Below are 15421 nucleotides of genomic sequence, written 5' to 3' on the forward strand. Positions count from 1 at the left end.
TTGATACAGTTAAGCACCTGCTGTTTAGCAACTGTTTTTTTTTTTGGTGACAATTTTGTAAAAATCTTCTATGCATTATTCTGTAGCCTATCATAGACTATTTTATGCCACCAAAACAACAACAATGACAACAACAACAGCATTATTCCAGTGGAAAAAAAAAAATGCTGTAGTGTTAATTAGCCTAAATCAATTTTAATAGAACAAAACAGGTTGCATTATATTTGTTTGACTCTTTATTTCACCTTTCATTTGAGTGAGGATGTGCATTAGGTGAAAGGACTGTGTGATCACTGCGATGCTGCACACATCCCCTCCACACATCCGCTGTAGACTCGTATAATGAGCCTGGTGGGGGAACCAAAACCCCCCATTGAATACCGGTAACCATTGTCGAGTTTACAAGAATCTCTAATCCGAATAACCCCGGCAGTCCATGACGACATTTTCCGAGCGCACCATCTGCTGTTTGTGATTTGCAGCGGCACCAGACTGAATAAAGTGCGCGCACTAGTTTATGCCCGCGTATCAAGCGCGCTCCATATAGGCTATCTCTGGCGGATGAACTTATGTTGTGCGTGCCGCGGCTCTTGTCACTCATTCGCTGCTGCTCGGAGCGCATTCTGTGTCAACGGCTGAGGACCGATTCATGATATCACATCAACCTGAAACAGGGACAAAGCGTCGTAGTCATTTAGATAATAACTGAACCAACTCTCTCTACCTATTCTACACGGAGCGTACCTTGGGAAGCGATTGCAATGCTTCAGATAAGGGATCTCATTTGGACATTGCTTTTCTTTGGTTATGCAGGTAAGACTCACTTGTATCAGTTGCACTGTGTTAGACTGTATCCTTTCGCATCCTTGTTTGTCCTGTCGCGTTGTCTCCAAAGCACAGAAGCAGGATGAGGTAGTTTGAGCTGGTTCTTTCAATGATACCGCTTTGCAAACTGCCTCGGTTTATATCTAGCCGTCCGTTTCATTTAAACAAACTCTGTTATTTTCATCCCTGCCAAACTGGCACGTTACCAAACTGGCACAGGTTAGGTAGGATATGAAGTGTCACATCCCTGAATAAAGACAGTCTGCACTTCTTGGAGTGATATTGGACATTTTAAGAGCGCGAAATTGCGTTGTTTATGGTTGTGTGGACATTACTGCGCATTGGCTCCTTTGAGATTTGTGTTGGGGGACAGGAAAAACAACCATCTGGTGTGTTGTGTAAACACATCGCCAACTAAGCCGTCACAATAAACAGACAACATTGATTATGTGGTGTCTATAATGTGTGTGTTTTCTTCCGTTGTGTTGTTCATATTCGGGATGTAACGGTGGTGCTGGCGCAGCTGAGAAGCGCTCGTGTCGAGCGACTGGAACATCTCTGCATTACCCTTGAATTAGTTTATCCGTGTGCTTGTTTGAGTAATAGTTCAACGAGAAATAATAATTAAATATGTTGTTTCGAAGCGTTCTGTGACTTACTTTCTTCAAGAAGATGCTTTCTCAGAGTGACAGACTCAGTCACCGTTTACTCTCATTGTATGGAAGGAGATGCAATGGAAGTGAACGGTGACTAAGGCTGTCTCTAACCTTATGCCTGTGCTTTTGTATCCCACTAAAGAAGTAAGTCAGACGGGTTTAGAAAAAAAAAACACGTAAATGTCTGAACCGTCCCTTTAAAGACTGAAGTTACTCTTCTCAAGCATTTATAATGAATATCCAGGCTGTTTACAAGCAGACCAGGCAGCCAATTAGAAAAAGTGAAATTGTGATCTATTATGATAAATGGAACTGTTCCAAAAAATGTTTCATGTGATTGTTCGGTAATGATTCGAATGCATGGATGATCATTTCCAGCCAATCAGAGAGTAAGACTTGGGCGGGAATGAATTATATTCTGTCACCCCTCCCCCTCCCCCTCCCCTCCTCCCCCTACCTCTATTTCTCATGGCAAAACAGAAGCTTATATTGCCACAGCATTAATATTATACTTGTGCACATATACACAGCATCAAAGATGGCTAGGATAACAAAAAATAAAAAAAGAATTGAATAATAATGCAAGTAGTCATTAATCTTATAATATTTACCCAGATGTTAATGGGTTTTTAATGAGATCAACATATATGCAGTGGTTTAAACAAATATGTTATAGAGATATGTTTGCATATGTATGTGTGTGTGTTTAAAAATGTATGCACATTATGGATATATGCTGGACTCAGATTGTATATTATATTTACACATAAATGCATGGTGAAATGGAGTTGTACAGTGATAGCAGTTAGTGGTTATGATTTGTATGCATGATGCAGAGGAATGATGTTATTTTCCAGTCTGTGCTCCCGTCCCACCAGTTGCCCTTCTGTCGTGGCAGGGCTTCACAAACCTCGCAGCTGGTTCGAGCAGGTTTCAGAGTTTGTCCTGCTGCGTTTGGCAGGTTATAGAAGGTGTTCTTAATTTGCGTGAAATTAGGGCAGGATGTTAAAAAGTGCAGTTCTGTGAGTTTGTGCATGTGTCCAGTTTAAAGAGTGATGGAGTCTGTGAGTTCATGTCTAGTGTGTTTGCTTTTATATACGCTACAGTTATTGTTAGATGAAATCTTTGGAAATTTGTCCAACTTAAAGTAGTCATGACTTATGTATGACCTTATATAGATAGGAAATAATATAAATGTTAATTATAAGGTGTAAGTAAGATGTGCTTAAATATAATGTCTAGCTATGGGTAATATCTAGGGGTGGTTTCAGTTTCTCAGCCAACTATAGTGCTGTGTATGTGTGTAAAAGAGAAAGTACATGAAGTACTGTACATCCAGAGATAAAAGGACAGAGAGTGGAGTCTTGAAATAATATGAACAGTTTTAAAGCATGTGGTGGTTTAAACAATGCTTTTGAGGTTTAACGGTATAGAACACCTGCACCTGTCATTCTCTTTTTTGCTCCCTCACTGCCGCTCCTTATCTCTATACATCACTAAAGTGACTGGTTTAGTGTATAGGCACACACTGCTGTATGGCGCTGACATGTTGATGCTGCCAGAGAGCTGTTTGCGTGTGCTGAATACAGATTAAATACCTATATCCTCACATCACAAATAACTGCTTTTCTTCAGGCTGTGTTCAATGTATTAAAAGTACAAAGAGCCAAATGGGGAGTCTTAAACATCGGTCTCTGAAGAAATGTAAAGAGATATAAAAGTGAAGGGGGCTTTAAATACTGTACGTGTTCCTTACCACAAGAGGAGGGCAAAGTATTAGATGAATTAACACTTGAAGGAAAATAAAGAAACAATTGCTGGATGGTGAACATCTGGAACTCCTCTGTCTGTGGCAAGTTCAAAGCTAGTATGAAAGTACTGGAAGAGACTTAAAATGACTTGGATTTGCATCTTTTGGCTGAGTTACAGTAGCCATGTGATAAAAGAAAGAAAATCTATATATAATTTGGTGCTTTTATGTGCAGACTTTCATTTATATTTAAGATGCAGCCTTCTGTTTTACCATTATTAGTGTTTTTTGTTTTTAAAGATAATGTAATAAAGTTCAGTTCTACCTTTTTTCAGATTATTTATTTTATCTTTTTTTTTTTTTACAGACAAACCATAGCATAATTAAATCAACTGATTTTAACTCAAGGACAATTCTTTATGACACAAATGAATGGCAGGCTCTCTACTCTTATTTTTTTTCTCAGAGAATGTATGCCTGCTGAATAATTATGTGTTATAATAGAATGAATTTATCACTTCTCTTAAAAGTCTCATTAAATTTGACCAGCTATTTTATCTCTACTGGTAAAGGGTCCACCTCTGAACCTCTCCTCCTACAGAGTCCTTCTGTATGGTCATTAAAGAGTGGATTTTATAATGGTATTGCTTTACTAAGACTGACGCCAATGAAAACATAAGCGTCAGATCAGAGCTGAAAGGAATTGTGATCTGGTAAAGAGATTTGCCCCCATGCTGTAGGATCGCTGGATGTTTCATCAGATAAAAACATTTCAATGCTTTCATGCTGTACTGTTCACACTGTGATTCCTTCTTGTAAAAATGTATTAATTTTATTTTGTGCAAGCTGACTGAAATCCAATCGTCCCAAATGTTCTCCAGTTGTTTTTCCATTTTGTGCTGTTTGATAAAGATGGGCCGTCTATGCATATTAATCACTCTCTGAAAGGGGGCTCAGACTGATTTGCATTGTGTAAGCTCCGAAGGCGTCCTGTAGAGTGTTGGAGGGAAAAAAAAGGAGGGAAATGGGTTTGGTTTTGTCATGCTGAAAAGCCACCCCGTGATCCCTGCAACCCATCTCTGAAAGGATTTCTTTTCTAAAGTCGCAGGCCGAGAGGCAACTTCGAGAAGTGTAAACATTGTCTTACACCCCCACATTTAAACCAGGAACACAACTTTCTGCCTCTCTTCGTCTTCCTCTTTGCAGGCTCCTGGAAAATGAAAGTGTGTCATTTCTGCACCACCAATGGCACCAAACAGAACTGTAAAAATAATGACAACCTTGCTCATTCTTGCTCGGATAAATACATGTCCCAAACTCATGCCACTGGTTGAGTCAAGTACATGCACTGTTACAATCAAGGTCTTTGCATTGTTGAGACATGATGCACTTTTCAATGTAAACCTTTTGATTTAGCCTATTAAATGCAGTATTGAATGAATTAAATGCATGAGCAAATGTGACAGATTTCAATTCACATACTTCCAGGGGAGCCTGCGCTAGACGAAAAACTGCCTTTGAGATGAATGTGAACGCTAATGCACGGCTTTCACCAAGTATTATAGACCTCCTCTGGTTCAAACAAACAGATTGCAGTTACCTTTGGTGTCTCCAGGGGAGCAGAAATTACACCCTTCACCTTTAAGGTGCAGCTTGATTAAGTCCCTTAATCCCAATGAATGACTTCATCTGTTATGTTGCAAGGTGTAGCAATGGTTGTGACATCATCCAATAGTTACTGGATATAGACTAAAGCGATTGAATGTTTCACTGTTGGTCCTCTGCATCATGCATTATTTTTGATGTTTGTAATATAATAATGCATTTCGCTGAACTTTAAATGTTTTTCTAGCTATTCTGTAGGCTTTTGTTATGGTAATTGCATTCAGATGCTGAAGTCCAGAGACGTTCGTCTCCATGATTCAACTTTATTGTACCCCACTTCAAGGAATTTGGAGTAGATTTCCGGGTAAAACCACCAAAAACAAAGTCTGCGCATACTCTGAGTTTCTTACCACACTGTGTTCAAACAAGAGCAGCCCAAAGCACTTTCATAAGGTTACTGTTTCCTTCCACTTGCGGCAAGCAGAATATTTATAGGACTATTTTCACAGCTTTATTCATTCAGAGTCAACCATTTTAGTGAATGTCATGATGAAATGAGATAAAAGTATTGTGCTAATTTTGTCATGTCAAATGACTGCCAAAAGCAGAGTTTCAGAAGGGAATATGTGATGGCAACCTGTCTTAATCGGCTTGATTTAAGCAGTTAGCAGCTCAAAATATTAGCATAAATGGCATAATAGTTTGTACGTGATCATATTGCATTTGTGCAGTTTCTGCCAATAGTTTTTGTGTAAAGATGATGCAGAAGCAAGCGAACACGCTGGTACTACTCTGTTGTGGTGAGATGTAATACTGTATAGCTAGCATGTGTGGGCACAATGAAGAGCACCAGCATATTGAAATGCAAAATTTTGACATTAAATTGAACTGTGTTTTATGTTATATCACTTTTCAGTTCTCTATGCACTACTGTTCAAAAGTTTGGGTCAGTAAGTTAGTCTTTTCTGAAAGACATTAATGCTTTTATTCAGCAAAGACAAATTAAATTGATGACAGTTACAGTAAAGAAAAAATCATGAAAAAATCTGTTGCCTCAGTTTTTAGAAAAATAGAAAACAGCACAAATTGTAATAATATTTTTAATAGATTTCCTATTAAAAATCCAACCTTTTCTTTAAAAAACAAACTGCTGGATGCTACAACATGTAATAATATTTTTTAGAGAGCTGTAGGATTTTACGTTTGGGATCTACACCTGAATGTTCTTTTCCAGTTTGACTCGAAGATACTATGCCTCGAAGATGTCTCTAAATCACAACATTTAACCACTGTTGATGATGAAATGCTTGCCTGTGGAAGACCCAGTTCTTTTAGTTGGAGCCTGTGAGTTCATGTTCAAAAAGAACATTCTGGAATCCCTGCAAGCACTGGCCTATATCTGAAGAATAATAACCTGAGAAAAGACAAAAGAATGAGTACGGGGAGTTTGATGGCCAAAGTACAAGAGCAAATACAAAGTCGCTTTGAATTAGAAGCATGGCTTAAAGTCCAAAAAAAGCGGCATGATATGAATATTTTTAGCACATTTCTGTCTTAATTTTTATTGGAGATCTAAAAATATCTTTCAGCAGTCTATCTCGCTGTGTGCTTCCTGTCTGGTTGAGTGCTTTTAGTTTGGACAAGACTGCTTGTACTGTATGTCTCCCACTGCTTATCAATTCTGATGTAATCAGATCAGACAAACCTGATTCTAATTTAAACTGCAGAGATTTCACAGCCTTCAGGCATGTCTTACTCACAGACCACCATTCATTGCAAATACTACACCATCATAGTATTGCTGCGATCACTCTCATTACTGACAGCTCTAAAGGACACATCTGCATCTTTTCTCTCACAGGCATCAACAACATAAAAAAATGACGCCATAACCGATGGATCCATAGAAAGGAGTATTCCGGTCTCCTGGGCATTTTGCAATGAAGTATCACATTTCAAGCACACGTATTTACTGCATTTATTTAGATGTATTTAGATGCTTTTTTGTGTTGTGGACGGTTTATTGGCAATCCGTTGCATTGTTGCCCATGCTAGCTTTCTCACGAGGGGACAAATCTATGTTCTTTCAGTTCTGTCAAAAACCTTTTTTTCTGTCAAAAAAAGTGTGTTTTGACTGAATTCTCATAGCTTTTAATGTTCATATCAGTGAATCTGTTCCCAGATAGCAAATGTAGTAGCACATGCCCTTGACATTTGATTTGCTACTTGTATGAAAGAGACTCGGGCCATTCAGAGTGGATCCAGTGTGCGCTAATTCATTTCCCGCCAGCAGTTTCCCAGCACAAAGCCATATGGCTGTTGACATAATCAATTGCTCCCATAGTAGGCAATTCAGCTGAATATGGAGAGTCTGATGTTTCCACTGTGATTGCCTCCTCACCTTTGATTGCTTTTCCTTGCTTCATGTTCTCAACATTCACCTTTCCTTTCGCCTGAATCACAGCCAGACCCAAGTGTTTCTGCCTTTACACAATTGTTGGGGAAACGGCTTTAAAACTAAAGCTGGCCAAGCAAGCTACATATATTTACAATATTTAACTACAGCCAAGCCACCCTTTTTAAAAAAGTTAACTACATTATATGTTTACAACATTATACGTTTTCTGCTAAATACTCAAATTACTCTGCAGTTCATTTGTTAAAGCAGGTTTTGTCTGAATGGATCAATGAATCACAATGAATCACATTGAATGAATTCCAAACATGGCATGGGTAGGCTAATAGAAGACTGTTAAGGATAAGCATGCTCATTTATTGACTGTACGATTTACTTGCCATAGAGCAGTGTGACACATTAGCAAGAAAATATATCTTGTTACTGGGAAAACTACTTTTTTTAAGTATTTGAGCTATTGTTGCATCACTGAAAATGTAGCTTTACTGCTTTTTTGGGAGTTATTCCCCATCGATGTAAAATTAATAGGTTACTGAAAGAGGCAAGTTCAATCTAACAGTAGTTGCTGATTTTGAAATATGGTCGGTAGGTTTGTTTCTTTTATTTACGAGACCACTGAGGTGATGGTCTTGATGCGTGCTGCCAAACATCCATAATAGTTGCTGTATTAATCTTAGCCCTGGGCTAAAAGCAAGCAGGGTGTTTTATTAGCCCATCCTTTCATCTGTCTTCTTATTTTGATAGCATGCAGGACTGAGGCCTGCTGGGAGACTAACTCCTGTAAAAGTCGCTGGCTTTACCACGGAGTTTAGAGGTTTTGGCTGATAAAAAACATGGCAGCGCTCTGAGCAACAAAGGTTAAGGATTTAGACAAAAAAAGTGTCTGCAGTGTCATTTTTCTCACTCCCCTTGATCATGGATGTATGAAATTACTTTCGCTGTGTATGGAAACATTACTGTGGATTATGTATTCCGAAAAAGATGTTTTGGTAACCAGGGTTTTCATTCCTGCATGTATCCTGTGGGTTACAGTAGCTGAAGGGGCATCTGTTAGATCTTTGGTGCAAACCCCTGGGTTTCAACATCTGTGTAGGTTTTAAGAACAAATGAACAAGAAGCCAGAGATAACCAAAATATGTGCTCAGTTCTGGCAGCAGTGCATTCCCCTTCTGAGATGCCGACTTTTCAAGGATCTTTTCTGTCACTATTTTATCTCTTTAAAGAAATAGAAGATTAACTTTCACTCTAAGGGGAAAATTCTGTCATCATTTACTTCCTCATTAAACAACTTCTTGTCTGAATGAATCAGTGAATCACAATGAATTGGAGTTCAAACATGGCATGAGTAATAGAGGACCTTTGAGAAAAGCATGTATGAATTTTTCTCCTGCGGGACACAAAAGATAATATTCTGAAGACTGTGGGTAAATGGTCACCAAAAACAAAAAAGGACGTTTTAGGAATTAGGAGGATTTGAACATTGTGTATTAACCTGTTAATAAAAAAAATAATAATAAAATTGATGTGTTTTTGTTAGAAAAATATCTATATTTAAAACATTCTAAACACTTTCTCTCACTTCCGCTAACTGTCGAACACGGAAGCCATCCCGGCTGTTGACGTAGGACGTAGGTTTAGCATAACTCTGGTGATGAAGTAATGAATGCAGAAGTGTGGATGAGAGATAGCAATACAAACTGCGGGTCACAAATCAAAAGACGATTCGTAAAGAAAAATGACAGAGAATTTAGATATAAGCCAAAAGTACACATCATCGACCCAAAAGGTCTTGTAAGTATGACAGTTAATGGAAGTGAGAGAAAAGTGTTTATAACATTTTTAAATATGGATATTTTTCTTACAAAAGGGCATCCGGGCATCCGTTTGCTACAGGAGGCATTTATTCACCCTCTGGAGCCATATGAGCCATGTTTTTTTTTTATGGATGGATGCACTTTGTTTGAATACTTTATGACTGAAAAAACACTGCCATTCTAACACTGGGAAGAGCAAGGATCATTTTTTATGTAACTCTCAATGGATATGTCTGAAAGAAGAAAGTTATATAGACATAGAATGCCTTGAGGGTGAGTAAAACATGGGCTAATTTATATTTTTGGGTATACTGACACTTTAATCTCATTGGCCAAATCCTTAGTTGTGTAACTGTATATTAATCACTACTTTCTCATTGGATGAGATGCATAGTTGCACAGTAGTATCAGTTACATTACGTTTATTTTTTGTGTTGCAGTAGTTTCAGCATAGAGTAAACGTTGATTCATTGGAAATATTAATCATTACAAAAATAAACATTTATATATGATTAATATGGAAACTACATATTAATCTTTATTTAAATATAATTTATTTGTTTTGGATGGAAACTGGACATGTCCTCTAACCATTCTTGACTTTTAAAATTGCATTTTTCTGTTTGTTTTTCACATATCAGCCTGAAATGTCAGATGTCAGTAGGTCCCTGCTATTACTTTAGGACTAGCATGATATTTCAGAAATAGACCACTTTAAAAACTACTTTCCACCCACAAAAGACGTGTGTTATCTTAGCTTAGACAGCACAGAAGGCAGGTGGTCTTCGGAAGTATTGAGCTGATTATTTTTAAACTTGGTCCAGGTGGGGAAAATCTATGACGATTGAAAAGCATTTAGTGCAGCATCAGTGGATGTGCAGCAGATTGCTGTAAGAGCTGAAGGAGGTGATTGTTGATCTTTGTAGCCACGAGGCCTCCTCATTTGTTTGTCTGTCTCTGGCCGGGACAGATGGTGTTGGAGTGTTTGTGATGTGAAGCCGTGTCAGTAGAGTAACAACTGTGAGTTTAGTGTTATTCACCTCATCTCTGAAGCACGCTGTTGAGAGGAAAGCACAGAGCAACATTCGTTTGAACCCTCCTATGGTGCATAAATGAGGCCGTCACACAGGTGCTCGAGTCTAAAATGTATCACCCATTCAAATTTCTGCACTTTCACACCTGGTGTATCAGCATACAGACAGAATTAGAAAAGAGTAGTTTTTTTTTTTTTTTGGTGAAATACAAAGGAATTCAAAAGGAACAACATAAGTGTTCATTAATTCATTTATTTGTTCATTTATGAGTATTATGATTTATGAATATTATGTCATTATTTACTCACCCAATTTTGTTTAAGTTTTTTGTTGATGTGTTTGGTGAAATACAAAAGAATTCAGATGGAAAAACATAAGCATTCGTTCGTTCATTCATTCATTCATAAAAAAGGAACAAAATGAGAGCAAATAAATAATGAGTATATGTAAAATATTTGTGTGTTAATGAATATTTTTATTTACCATTTTAAATAAAGTGCCCTGGTTATGCCATTTTTAAGGTTACTATATTGTTTTATGAGTCTCCTAAAACAGGTTTACATGCATGCAAGGTCAAAAAACATGTTAGTTTTCACAGAAGAAAGATGAACGACTCTTGTGAAGCAGTACCAAGAATCAGTCTCTCTAAACCCCTCTTTTCCTTGAGGCCTCGCTGCTGTGATTGGTCAGTGCATTCCTTTGTGATTGGTCCAAAGCCGTAGATCGATCTCACTACGGCTTTGGATTGGTCCAGCGCATGTTGGAAACGAAACACCAATTGCCATGACAGAATGACAGCTCTGGAAACTTGTCAAAACATAGAAAAGATGGTATGGATTGTAGCTTTACCAACTCAAGCTGGAGTCTGATGATGATAATGAATGAAATGGCTGATCGACAAGAGACTGATTGACAAGCATGAGTGCAGCAGGACATTTCTCAGTGGTATCTGTCAGTTGTTGACAAGTTTGTGGTAATTATGAGATGTGATCAAACTAATTTACTCTCACAGCGTAGGGCACAGCGTCTTCTCAACATGATGTTATCTACACAGAAATTTTTACTGTGTTTGTGGGCAGGCAAGTTGGCGACTTAAAACGTGGGTGGACATTATGCAAATGTGTTACTTTGTGATGTGAGCAGTAACAAAATAAGAATCAAATTCCTGACAACTCGTTTAGGTAATTGAGAGCTGACTCTTTTTTGTTTTTTACATAGAAATAACTTTATTTGTAGTGCACTGTCCACTTAACAACTTTGCAGATAGTTTATGTTCACATACAGCTACATGATACACTTCATAAAAGGTAATAGTCGAAAAGACTAATTATTTTACTTTTAATATTATTTTTGTCTGACAATTTTGAAAATATTTGATTATTTGATATTATATATATATTGTGACGAGTCAGCTGCCTCCTCCCTGATTGTCACCGGCACCCCGTCCTAAATCGCCGCCCTTCACCAGGCTCCCGACTGGAGTGGGTGTGTGAGAGGAGGGGCGCTGGACGAGTCAGGGCTGGCGGCGTGTGATGGGGCACACCTGAAGGAAGTGGAGCCTCATTGCCGCCGCTGTTTAAAAGCCCAACGCGCCTCTCCTCAGGAGACCGGTCTCTTCCCCGTGCATGCACACTGGTGTCCTCGTGGGTCCAGGAAGGGTGCGTTGAGGGACTCCCGCGCCACCAAGACGTGAGCTGCCGGACCCGCGATCCGGATGGGAACCGCACCCGTATACACGGCCGACGGGCCAGGATGCCGGGCCGTCCATCCCCTACCAGCGCCGCGGCCAACGAGAGATACTCTCGTTGCACCTACTCTACTGTTGCACCACACCCGAACTACATTACCCAGGAGTCACTGCATCACAATCACCCTGCCACACCTGCACCTCATTCATCAGCCAATTTCATTGCCACACCTGCACCTCATTTTCACACACATAAAGCAGCAAACTTACTTTCACTCACTGCAAAGTCTTGTTTAGTCTGTCTAACATTTCAGAGCGTTTCTCCCTGTGTTTGTCATTCCTGTGTTTGATCTTTGGACTGATTACTCCGACTCTGATTCTCTGCTGCCTTCCCCGATCTCTGCTTGTGTCTGGTTTGGACTCTGGTTATCACTGACACACCTGATGCCATTCCTGATATCGGCCTGTTTGACCATTCTTTAATAAAGCGTTGCATTTGGATCCGAACATCTCTGGCTCATCATTACAATGCTCATTTATAATCATTTATTTATTAAACTTTTTATATATTGTTTGTTTGGTTTGTCTATTTTATATATTTTCATTTTTGAGTAGGACCTTTTTATGATGCAGATATTTTCATCCACTTTAAGTTACTTTACTTGTTACAATATATTGGTCATTTGAAACTGTGGCTTGGTTAGAAATGGCTGTAATCTCTGTTTTTAGCAATCTCCATATCTAGAGGCCATGCAACCTTCATTAACATCACTGAAAAATTCTAGCATCCTTAAGAAGTAAAGGAACTGAGTTTCTCAAAGAACTTCCGCTGGTTTGATCACACCAGCCATAACCGGTGAGAATCAAATGCTTGTTGGGTGCAGCGGCATATGCATGGCCGGCTTCCCATGGGCAGGCAGTTTTGAAGGCCTCTAATTAGAAGAGCTGCTCCTATTGTTTATGGATCCTAATGAGCATCACAGCGAGCAGTCAGTGAAACAAAGAGAAGATGCATGGAAAACACAGACCTCACCGTCAGAACAGAGCATGTCTATTCTTCCAGAGGACCGATAACACAGCTTCACCCTTGCTTTTGTGAGAATGAAGACTCCTCATGGCTCCCTAGATCTCGCCATCTCATTACTGTTATTGGGAAAGACAGTCTCCGGACAGTATTTTTGCCCAAGACGTGGAAAAGCCTTAATTAGTTCTCGTACTAACGTGCTTATGCACCTTGGTGATTTCCAACAGTGACTTGAAAAGCGTGTCTGATATACACAAATACAGTCAGGAGGCAGACACAGATTCTGCAGTAATTAGTCTGTTTTAAACCCAACAAACAAGCGCTCATTTTGAGTTGAAATAAATGTTTAATGTCTTTTGTTCTTCTCTGGAGACAGATTTGGGGAGGCGGTGAGATATTATGGAACAGGCAAAGAGAGATTCAATCAGATAGAATGCAAGTCATTTGGAGAACTGACTTTCTGCCAGCGATGTTAGAGGTTTGGTTCAGTTTTGTTAGTGGAACTTTATTGAGAATGCATAAAACACTGACCAGGTTAGTCATGCACTGTGATTGATGCTATCAAATATTCTCCAGCCTCTGTGGAATCAGTGAATTGGAGAGTAGGCAATATATTCACAATGATATTGGTGACAGTTTAATAACAAACAACATTGTGAATGTTGTTAGGATTTTAATGCGCTTATATTACTCTATAAAATTTCCTAAAGAGCCTTTCATTAGATTTACATCATCATCCATCCTCGTCTTGTAATAAAAATGGTGTTAGAGTTGATCATTTCAAATCAGTTCCAACTATCCATTTCTAAATCAATTCTCTTTCTGATTCAATGATTCATTTGAGGAAAAAAGTTCAAATGTTTGCTGAAGACATGTAATAAATGTGAATTATATAAAATATCACTGAAAACAAGCGTTAATTTATTTTTTAACAATGTTTTGATATAATACTTTTGTATGTATGATGGCCGTTAGGTCATAATGATAATTGGTTAAAATCATCAAAACACACTGATTAATACAAAAATTCAAAAAGCTAAATAACTACTTTTTTAATAATTAAAATAATATAACAAATCTTATGAATAAAATATTAATATAGCACCCAGCCTTACTGGAGAGGCTGTTCTTGTATTAGGTTTCATTGTGATTCATGATATGATCATCATTATTCTATTATTCATGACAGCATTTCATCCATAAGCCCTTTATTGTGCCAAATGAAATTAAGCCACTAACCAAATTGTTGATTTGGCTGCCTGGCTGAAATGCATCAGGGAAATCTGTCTTGTTCACAGACCAGATGACCTCATGGTCAAACCAACCCGTCCACTCTGTGATTGAACAGCGTCTGCATAGGTATTATGTTTCTGGGCAACAGAGTGACAGCTGTGCATTTCTTTGTAATGGGGGGTATCCAGATAAAAGGCAAGTGTCCAGGGGCGAGTGAAAGAGGGACTGAGGGACCGTAGAGGGCTCAGGGTATGGATGCAGCTGTGTTTGAACACTCACATTACTGTTTCATCATTGAGAAGACTCCACCAGAAGAAAAGTTCTATTTCCTCTCTAGTGTTCTTGGGCTCCTTTGAAATGGATTGTGATGTTTTCTAAAAATGTAGATACTGGATTCGGAAGATACTGATCACTAAGATGGTAGAAAATATTTTTTATTAATTCCAGTTATGCAACCAAAAAATATAACAGTTTGGACTTGATTAGTTTGTTTGTTTTTACAGTATATTAACCATATGATTTATGTTTTATTTAATTTATTTGTTTCCCAGGTGAAGTTGGAGATAGGACAAGTTTACAAGTTACCCCCACTATCTTATCAAGGGGTGCCTAGTCCTGTTCCTGGAAGGTCACCATCCTGTTGAGTTTAGCTCCAACCTTGATTACCTGGTTCATCAGTGAAACTTTTGGCCCACCAGATTGGGCACACATGCTAATGAAAATAACAGAAGCTCCAAAAAATGTGAGATTAAAAAAGGAATATATTGCCATCCATTACAGATTTAGACTAAACAAACTCTCATCAGGAATCTATGGCTATGTTTCCATCCAAAGCTATATACTTTTATGCACAAAATTGGAATATCGCATAAAACATTTGCAAATAAATCACCGTTTCCACCTAATGGTTTGAAGAGAACAAAATCATCACATCCTAATTAACTTGCAATAGATATCACAGAAAAAAAATTATTTGCTGCAGTAGGAGAAGGCACTCATTTTTGGATAAAATGAATTCTGAGCTTCAAAGCACAGACGAAACCTGGTCATGTTATCTTATTTTGAAAGCCTGCTGTTTGGGAACGCAGTGCTTGGAGTTATAACGAAGCACTTTGACGAGAATTAGCTAAAGCATTTCAGAATGGCAAAACTAACATTTCAGATGCTGTGAAATGAGATCAGCAGTTGCATGATGTCCCATCGCAAAGTCACATGCATTTTTTGATTCAAATTAAGGAATTTATTTGGTAAAAGTGTTTCCATTGTAGTTTATGTCAAAGTCCTTTCATGCAAGTCGTGCCACTCAGCTGCCATCTTGGCAACGCCTCCAGGAGGCTATTTCAGAATAACAAGACCAGCTCCTATCTAAATGAATGG

At 38.5% G+C, this 15421-nt stretch overlaps 1 protein-coding gene across 17 annotated transcripts in view; it reads left to right on the forward strand.

The window, feature by feature from the left end:
- Positions 1 to 488: 488 nt before the first annotated feature.
- Positions 489 to 15421, forward strand: part of LOC113038587 (neural cell adhesion molecule 1-like) — a 211797-nt gene continuing 196864 nt past the window's right edge. For 3 of the 17 annotated variants that reach the window (XM_026196122.1, XM_026196127.1, XM_026196123.1), the window contains exon 1: positions 489 to 813. In XM_026196122.1, the coding sequence (XP_026051907.1) occupies positions 762 to 813 (52 nt within the window). In that variant the 5' untranslated portion in view covers positions 489 to 761. The remainder of the gene's footprint in view (positions 814 to 15421) is intronic. The other 14 variants (XM_026196125.1, XM_026196128.1, XM_026196126.1 and 11 more) reach the window with 11 other exon arrangements.

The sequence above is a fragment of the Carassius auratus genome, chromosome 21, assembly GCF_003368295.1.
Source record: "Carassius auratus strain Wakin chromosome 21, ASM336829v1, whole genome shotgun sequence".
In the NCBI taxonomy this organism is placed as follows: Eukaryota; Metazoa; Chordata; class Actinopteri; order Cypriniformes; family Cyprinidae; genus Carassius; species Carassius auratus.